The sequence below is a fragment of the Mytilus galloprovincialis genome, chromosome 10 (assembly GCF_965363235.1).
Source record: "Mytilus galloprovincialis chromosome 10, xbMytGall1.hap1.1, whole genome shotgun sequence".
NCBI lineage: Eukaryota > Metazoa > Mollusca > Bivalvia > Mytilida > Mytilidae > Mytilus > Mytilus galloprovincialis.
In genome coordinates, this window is record NC_134847.1 from 40,958,753 (window position 1) to 40,969,173 (window position 10,421).

A 10,421-nucleotide genomic window follows, 5' to 3' on the forward strand; every position below is an offset into this window, starting at 1 on the left:
AGATATGGTACCTTTGATAACTGTTGACAACTATTAGAAAAATGGAATAGAATAATCCTTTACAAATTTTTTGGAATACAACTTGAACAAACACTTTTGTTGAAATTTCACTCTTATAAAAAACGACTAAAAACTGTTACTCTAAATTCTTGTATGAACAAAAACAATAAATGATTGCATACTTTCGTTAAGTTCTGTAGTAAACATTCAACGATATAGATCCACAACTGAGCAATACCTTCTAAACAAAGATCAACTAACGATATCTTCTATAGTTGATCAAAGATTTGAAGTTCATGAAAAATCTGGCATATGAACTTAAACTAGAATCCTGAATTGTATTCGTGAAATTGATTTTTTACAATTTTTTTTGGAATACAACTTGAACAAACACTTTTGTTGAAATTTCACTCTTATAAAAAACGACTAAAAACTGTTACTCTAAATTCTTGTATGAACAAAAACAATAAATGATTGCATACTTTCGTTAAGTTCTGTAGTAAGCATTCAACGATATAGATCCACAACTGAGCAATACCTTCTAAACAAAGATCAACTAACGATATCTTCTATAGTTGATCAAATATTTGAAGTTCATGAAATATCTGGCATATGAACTTAAACTAGAATCCTGAATTGTATTCGTGAAATTGATTTTTTACAATTTTTTTGGAATACAACTTGAACAAACACTTTTGTTGAAATTTCACTCTTATAAAAAACGACTAAAAACTGTTACTCTAAATTCTTGTATGAACAAAAACAATAAATGATTGTATACTTTCGTTAAGTTCTGTAGTAAGCATTCAACGATATAGATCCACAACTGAGCAATACCTTCTAAACAAAGATCAACTAACGATATCTTCTATAGTTGATCAAAGATTTGAAGTTCATGAAATATCTGGCATATGAACTGAAACTAGAATCCTGAATTGTATTTGTGTTTATGACCAATATTTATATCCATGGGTCTACATATTAATTAATCAAAGTTATAGCCCTTATTCAACAAATAATTGTACTCTGACTACTATTTAAAACATGTGCCTGTTAAAACACAAGGGAACCCTACCATCAGTAATTTTTTCTTTAAAAATTAGAAAAAAAGAAGTGATAAACATCTCGGTCTACAAATATAAGGCACATTAACTGTGAAGAGGATTTGGAGAGAAAAACAATACTATTGTATACATTGCATGGTCAATCTAAAAGTGCTATATATGATTTCGATCAATGCATTCTGTGCTTCGTATCAATTGACTTTTGCTATATATATTTAAGTGTGATTGATACTTGTTTTGATTTGTGTATATACAGACTGTATATATTACCAACATGTATATCAAAAACCAAGTAAATTAAATAAATACCATGATGCATTTATGTGTATGGATGTCGGGGGATGTGGAGGGGTATTAATCCCGAAATCCCGGGCTTTAAAACACGAAATCCCGAGGTCCAGAATTTAAATAAATTAAAATCCCGACATCCTGAAATTCAAAAAAGAATTCACGGATCCCGAAAGGGTCGATCCCGAAATCCTGACCCTAAAAAACAGCCGATCCCGGAGACTTGGTAAAGGTCCTATCCCCCCTCATTGATGTGACGTTGGTAAAAATATAAAAAATCACATCACATACATCTATGTCATACAAATGGGAGATTTCGATTGCTTTAAAACCAAATAAAACGCACCTCTTTTTTTCGGAAAATGTATGTACTTGGCCAGGAATAGGACAATTGTATCTTCAAAAATTCCATTGGTTGATAACGTTTGATTTTGTCAGTTTTTATGGAATTTCCATTTTTGAATTAAGCTTGGGGCTCGGTTTTTTTGTTAAAATGTATTCTTTTTATTTTCAGTAAAACCAAAGGTTTATGTGAAAGCAAGTCCATCAACAAATGTAGACGAAGGGAAACAACTCAACTTATCATGTCATTATAAAAGCAATATTGCACATGACAATGTTTACTGGTATAAGTTTCTTTACAAACAAATTAATGTTTCGACAAATGAATCCTTCAACTTATTTATTTCTAATTCGTCCAAAGACGACAGAGGAACTTATTTTTGTAAGGTAAAAAATAGAGTTGGAATTGGAGTTGCTAACATAACAGTAACCGTAAATTGTAAGTATGATATCATATCTTATTTTAAAACTTTAATAAAATTGAAAATGGAAATGGGAATGCGTCCAAGAAACAAGAACCCAACCGAACAGCAGAAAATAGCCACCGATGGGTCTTCAACACAGCGAAAAAATCCCGCATCGGGAGGAACGCTTCAGCTTGCCCTCAAACAAAAATGTGTAAAAGTTCAGTGATATTGGACGTAATACTAAACTCTTAAATGTATAAATGAAGGAAAATTAAAACAAAACTAAATAAGGCCTGACTTGAGACATGCTAAAAATGTGTCGGGTTTCAACATGTTTTGTGAGATCTCCAGCCTCATCCAATACATCTACATATGTAGCAAATGTAGAATAAACAAACGCACATCAATACGCTCAGTAAAACTCAGTTTGAAAGAAGTCCAATTCCGATGTCAGGAAAGGTATCAAAAGAAATTAAAAAGAAAGATAATGATACCTACATTAACAAAGGACTACTATAAGTTCTGTTTTCAAATGAATGGGAGAAGGAATATGATATGATACGGCTACTGTTTTGACTATTGAGTTTTAAATAATAAAAATTTCTAAATCTACCAACTTTAATTTAAGATTTTGAAAAGACATAGCCTGTTCAAATCCCAAAATTCCACCAAGGAGATACGAATCAAAATTAATTGTTCAGTTTGCGGAAATCGATTAAAAAATATTAAGATAACAGAAATCGAATTACTTAAAACGGGAGTGAGACCAGCTGTGTGCCGACAGCGCAAAGAGTGAAAAAGATACCAAAGTGATATTAAAATTCAAATATAAAAAAAAAATCCCGATCCTTAGACAAAACACAGAAAAAAATAAAATCTGACCAATACTTGAAATTCCTCAATATCAAAGGGTTGATTTTAGGTGTTCTCGAAGAGTTAGCATATCCTGATTCATAGGTTGCATTTGAACGCCATGTACACGTGGTTTGCTATGCAAAGATCCACCACCATGCGTATTCACGCCCATTCAAAATGTAACAACGGGGAATAGGAAACGGACACAATTAATCGAATAATTTGTGATAATGGCCGTAAAATTTAGTAAAGATTTCAGTTGTTTTTGTTCTTAGCTAACCAAATCTTATTTTGATGTCAATCAAACCTTATCATCACTACTTCTAGTTTGGCTGTTTTTTTAGAATAACAACACAATGAAATAAAAAAGATATAAGAGAAGCCTGAAGATTCAAGGACACTGTTGCATTTTGTCTACAGTTGAAAACAAACCCGAGAATTTGTAAATAAAATATATACAGTGAACAAAAAACAAAAACACCAAAAGGACAATATCATAGAGGGAATCACTATAGTAATTATTAAGCAACTCAGTTACTATATATGAGGCATCCATGGTGTTGCTAATATATGTAAGAACCCTGTACTGTGGAAAGTTCAATAAAGTATGTCTCTTAATGGAAAAATGATAACATTAACGGACTCGTTTCACTAATCCAGATGCATATTTCGACAATAAGTACTTAACATAGAATATAGCCAACCCTGGAAAGGAATCAGAGTTATTAACGAGGGAAATACATATTTAAAAAAAATTATAAAATTTTAAGATATCATATTTAATTCAAACTATAATTTTTATCTATGACAAACGTACGATTTCATAGAAACAATGGATACCTTGTCATATTTCCTTATTATAACTGATTTTATTTGGTTTACAAAATATTCACTGAATTTCCCTTTCGTTTCAGTTCGACCGACAGTAATTGTTCATCATAAAAATTATACAACTCAATTGGAAAAAGCAATGCGAATTATACTCAAAGTTGAATCCTACCCAGAACCGTCCGCGTCATGGGCAAAATCTGCAGGAGGTAAACTCGGTGTCTGGAAAGTATCAAAATACGATGATTTTCAATTGTTTAACACGTGTAACAGTACGTTTTATTTAGAATCAAGCATAAAACCAACAAACGAAGAACATTTTGGTTTTTACATGGTGGCTATCAGGAACGACATTGGAAGTATAGAATTGCCTGTACAGTTGCATGTTAAAAGTATTTTAGGTGAATATTCAGTAAAGAAAGTTCTTGAATATAAAAAATTATATCAGTTTGAAGATCAAATATTAACTGTCAAATTTGATCAGTACAACTCTCAAAAGACTGAAGAGTAATGGTAAAGTAATTTTCAATCTTTTAGTTGATTTCAGTCTCTAGAAGACTAAATAGGACTAACTGATTTAATGTAGATTTGTTAAATAATTGTCATTCAAAATAACCGTTTGAAACTAAAATTTATTTACTTGTACTATGTTTATTTCGTATTGTCGCATTCTCCATATCTCATTTTAGTAATCTATAGATAAAATAGAGGATGTGGTAAGATTGCCAAAGAAACAATTTTCTTACTAGCGAAAAAAAACGTATCTGTATATAGTTATCAAAGGTACCAGGATTATAATTTAATACGCCACACGCGTGTTTCGTCTACATGAGACTATATATACAATGATATGAGCACCATGTAAGAAACAAAAATTGAACAAAACATACTTCACTCCCAGGTAAATAAAAAGGAGAAGTTCATAAAACCTGACAAAACCATAACAAAATCAACCAACGGAACAAACAAAAAACAACTGTTATATTGCTAACGTGTGACTGGAATTTACAATAGATGTAGGATTTCTATCCATTTGTTTGTTCACCTGTGTATCAATTGATACATTAATGCATTCTATTTTAAAATTCTATGTCCCAGGTTTAACCAGAATTGTCAAGTCTTTTATTAAACGATGCCTCTTGAAAGTGGTAAATATATTCCGTTTAAAGACTCAATATAATGATCGATGTATTCCTTTGATTGATTGTTGTTGATTGTTGGTGTTTTAACGCCACTTTTAAGCACCGAATTTAGACTATTTCGTGGCGGACAGCTTTTTTTAGTGGAAAATGAAGCCGGAATACCCGGACAATCCTAGTCAATTCAGATTTGAGTCGAGTGCACCCGCACGAGCGGGATTTGAACTCAAAACCTCACTGTTGACTGGCTTGTGATTACAGTAGTAACTACTTATACCACTCGGCTACCGTATTTCTTTTAAGATAAGTCCCTCAAACCAATTGATACGCCTTAACTAAAGAACTAAATTAATATTTTGTGATACACCTTAATTTTCCCTGTCTTAAGGCATATAAAAAGTTGCCTCTTAAACCAAACGATATGAATTGTCTTCGTCAATCCTTTTCAAAAACTGCTAACAAAAAGAATGTTTTATATCTAAGACCATTGTTTTCACATATAATCAATTCAATAACATGTGATATTCTCTCTTTTTTTTAAATGTCCTGTACCATGTCAAGAATATGGCATTTGTTGCACTACTGTGTTATTTCGTTTTCCTTTTAAAGTTTATGTGTTTCAACCGGTTTTAGTTTGTATCCCAGATTTTTTTCTCTCAATCGATGTATGACTTTTTTGAAAGGCGGTATACTACTTATGCCATTACTTTTATTTGACCACAGTTCTTAGGCAAAAAAAAGATTTTTTTTTATTAAATTTGTTTTTTCCTTTAGAATATAATGTCTCTGTTGAGACAGGAAGGGAAAAATGCATTGCTTCGTCGTCCGTAAATATCACATGCAGTTCTTTAAATGTGGATAACAATACCGTGGATGTGAAATGGAAACATTACTTTCATGATGAACTTGTACAAACATTCCAAGGAAAATCTATGTTAGATATTAGTCATTGTGATTATCGAGATGAGGGAGATTATGTCTGTGAATGGATGTCAAATGGTACGAGATTGTCTGCAAGGTCATCTCTAGTCATTATTGGTAAGACACATTTGATTATGACATAATTTAATATAAAGTTGTTAACACTTGAAAGTAAATTAATATTCAACTTCAGCGCAACATTAAAGTAAATGTACATCGGATTTGTGTCTGTTTAATTCTGACAATTGTCAAATTGACTCTTCAAAATTAGTTGGTTTACATAAAATATATTGTCTCAAGATATAAAATGTATCGCATAATTGTTAAAGCTTTATATATTTATTTTCCAAGACTTGTTTGTATCCAAAGACCTTCTAGGTTAACTCGTTTATCTGAGAGAGATATACTGTTTCTTGTGTATACGGTTGAAACAAGGTGCCAAGGTTTGTCTTAAGTATTATTGTACCTATATAAGTTATCGAGATCAGTTTGTTATTCAGTTGCCAAAGATGTATTATTATCGTAAAACGTAGTAAAAGTGAATGACGCTTACTGGAAATTGTCAATAAAGTTGGTCGAGCATGAGGTTTTCTGTAGCAAACATTGAAGTTGCTCATACTTAAAAGTCATAATATTATTTACATATTTTAGGTCCCCCAGTTATTGCTCAACAGATTATTTCCATTCAAGATGAATTTGTTTGTATATCCGTTGATTTTTACTGCGAAGGAGGTGCTATCGAGATAACTTGGTATATGAATGACGTAAGATTAGATTTAAACAGTACAGACCACCTGATAGCCATAAAAGCGTCAAACATCAGCGTCAAAGTCCATAGACATACGATAAATATTACAGGCTTTATTGCCACATTGGTTTTTAACAGAAATCAAATACCGAACATAAAAAAGATTAACTGTTATATGCGAAAACATTCATATAGTTCGGAGGTCGTTGTTAGTAAGGAAGAATTACTCGAACCCATGTATATTTCAATTGCAAACAGGACAGACACAAACATCTATCAAAACGTCGCCAATGTCACGTTTTCGTCAAAACATTTTGGTTTGTATATCTATCAATACAGTGAATACTTTTGCAATTTAGTTGAAAGCTCATTTCATAATATATTGCTTTCATATATTGAAAGTAGTTATACTTAATTTGACCTCAGAATAATGAGATTCTAGACACGTTTGCATGGTGCATTGAAGTATAATGAAACACACAAGTGCACATACAACATTTCTTGAGTAAACACACATGATATATCTGAAATTTCTTAAGCAATGCATGGTGTGTGTAAGTTTCAAATCTTAAACATATTGAGAATTACAATTGGGACAACATCCCAAATGCGCCTCGAAATGAGGAACTCAAAAGTCACGTGTAAAGAAAAAATCTCTGTGAAGTGATATTGGACATGTTTCTATTTTTTACAAATGACTGAGCTTAACCATTTGTGGTGATTAGGGAAGTAGAGGAACATAGAATAAATGTGTAAAAACTATAGAGCTATTAAATGTGTTCAAAGTATTAATTTTTAAAGAACTTATTGTGTTAAAAAGGGGATATTTTACCACAAGGAGCCGCATCACGAACGGATGTTCGGGGTATGCTAATTTACGGAAAAAGTAATCTCACTTCATACCCCGAAAATTTAACCACATATGTGAAAATGTCACAGCTTCGAAAATGAGCTATCATACATATCCAACTTTACGATATGGACTGAGCTACAGGGAAAAACGTTACCATTACAACCTATGTAAAACAATTAAAGATATTGAACCAATTGTGGTTCCAATCACATTAGACTTCAATCTGTTTGATATATTAATTGTGAATATAATAACGTAAAATCATTTATTGCATACAGGTATGTTGTTCCTTGTTTAAAAAAAAAAAAAAAAAAAAAAAAAAAAAAAACCAACACGATTATCTTACGAATTTCTATATTACAGAGAAATCACGATCTACCTTATACATTTTTGTCCCGTTGACTACGGTATTTTTATTGATATTAGTCTTTGGAGTTGGTTATAGGATGTGGCGGTCAAATAAAGGTAATTACTCAGTAAATAATGAATGAAAACATTTCTAAGCAGCAAATACGTATCTAAACGTTTGTTTTTCCTTCAAAAATACATAAATAGATTAATGTATGTACTGTACATGTGGTGATTGCCATGCATAAATTCAAAGTATCAATCCCATTTTGATTACTGTTCACTCTATCGTTTTGAAATAAAATTGCAATGAATATTTACAAATGTATGTTATAAAATTTGTGGAAGAGAAGATTTTTATCGGATTATTTTGGTAAATAAAATTGTTTATTTTTTATTTTTTTATTTTTTTAAATAATGAATAGCCATTGAAAGTAAAACGAGACAATAGAAATTAATCATGTTCAATTTGCAAATGTCATAAATTTCTATCGTATGGATAAAAGCAAAATGACGAAAATCCATAAATCCAAAAAAGACTCAAACAGAAAAGTTCTTTATAATATGGCCATGTAAAAAGCTCAAATACATCAAACGAATGGAAAACATAAGTTCTAACTTGGAACAGGTACATGTATATCCTTATGTAGAAAATGATAAATGATCCTAGTTTAACTGCTAGCTACAATTCTTCATATGTATGTTTGACAGACGCATTAAACTTTACAATAACGTGCGAACAAAACAAACTGACAGGAAACGATGCCAAAATTTGGAGTACATAAGTCAACATCTTAATCACTATTAAAACATAACAATGTTAAAACAAAAATAGTGTATGGCACATAAACAAAAATGTTTAATACGATGCAACAATTTACCAGAACACAACTACACAATGACGGGATGTGCAGGTACCAAATCAAAAAGATAACACAAAACTGGACTAAACAGTAAAGGTATTCATGTAAAAAGACAGATAACAGAACAATATTACATGTAATTAAGAAAAAACCACGTCAAAACGTAAAATCTGTAATATTTCAAGATAAAAAAATACAGAGAACAATCAAAACAGGAATTCCACAAACTGCAAGCATAACAAGACTAATATATATCAATTACATGCAACGTGATTGATACGTATAGTCGTTAGTTCTTTGGTACTGACATGACTGATACATGCATAACAAACTGTTTTAAATTGTTAATTTTTAAAATAAAAAATGATTAACAAACTAATTTTTGACTGTGTCAATTATCAACGAATTTCATACAAGTGAAAGGTCTACCTAGCTATAAAACCAGGTTTAATTCAGCATTATCCATATACAAAATGTCGGTACCGAGTCAGGAATACTACAGTTGTTATCAATTCATTTGATGTTTTTGAGCTTTTGATTATGTCATTTGATTAGGGACATTATTTATGATTTTTCCTCGGAGTACAGCATTTTTGGGATATCACTTTTAAGAGAAATATTTTCTGTCATTCTTTGGTTATGATCTGTGATTCATTAACATGCAAAAAAAAAAAGAGTCTGCCCCTACCTGTGTGAAAAATGTATTGCCGAAATAATTAATGGTGTTGTCCCGGGAAACACTTAAATCTTAATTATTTCAATACACTACCAGAACATAATAACAAGCGTGTTCACCCTTCCCTTACAGAAGATTACGGAAATAATTTTGCAATCAGATTCATTTCGAAGGATCATTCAACTGAATAGCAAAACCTTTATATGATAAGATTGTGTGGAAGAATAGTGTAGAGAGCCGAATGAAAAAAATAACTTAACAACCGAAGACATTTTGACACTACAGGGAAAACTAATTTTGTGTATTTTTCAGCAATGTTATTTTAGTACAGCAGTTAGTTCGTTAACAACGACAAACTCATCTAAATTACTAACAAATCATGACTTTTCTTATTTTTAAGGCTTAGAAAAAGTCTTACAACAGATGGAAATGTAAGTACATTAAGTCATATAAAACAAGAAACAGAGTTTGAATCACACTTGCTTACCCTTCCGGAGCACCTGAATTCACCCCTAGTTTTTTGGTAGGGTTCGTGTTGTTTGTTCTTTAGTTTTCTATGTTGTGTCATGTGTACTGTTGTTTGTTTGTCTTTTTCATTTTTAGCCATGGCGTTGTCAGTTTGTTTTGGATTTGTGAGTTTGACTGTTCTTTGGTATCTTTCGTCCCTCTTTGATATTTGCAGAAATACTATTCATATAAATATGAATACCAGACAGTCAATACAAATGGATTGTCTATCACATTAAGACATCGGTTACATAATTACTTAGTAAGTTAAAAATGTGTATATGGTAACGAACTGTGATTCCAAATGGATGTTAATCAATTATCGAACCTAACGAACAAATTTGCATGCACGATGCAACATGTCAAAATAATTGCCATTACGAGAAATTAAAAGAATAAGTTTACTCTTCAGGCAAAACAGTGGACATGTTAATATTCCTGTTCAAATGAGGGCGTTGATCATTGCAACTGAAGACCATTATGATGAAATATCCAGTGAAATAGGAAATACATACAATCCTGCTGTAGAATGGAACAATACAGTAACTGTTATAGATAGTGATGATTAAAACAGTCCTTCTT

At 31.4% G+C, this 10,421-nt stretch overlaps 1 protein-coding gene across 1 annotated transcript; it reads left to right on the top strand.

The window, feature by feature from the left end:
- Nucleotides 1-3,011: 3,011 nt before the first annotated feature.
- On the top strand, nt 3,012-10,408 carry LOC143047573 (uncharacterized). The gene is made up of 6 exons (XM_076220668.1): nt 3,012-4,185; nt 5,698-5,961; nt 6,496-6,909; nt 7,809-7,910; nt 9,733-9,763; nt 10,252-10,408. The coding sequence occupies exons 1-6, from the start codon at nt 3,789-3,791 to the stop codon at nt 10,406-10,408; spliced, it is 1,365 nt and encodes a 454-aa protein (XP_076076783.1). The 5' UTR covers nt 3,012-3,788.
- Nucleotides 10,409-10,421: the final 13 nt, after the last annotated feature.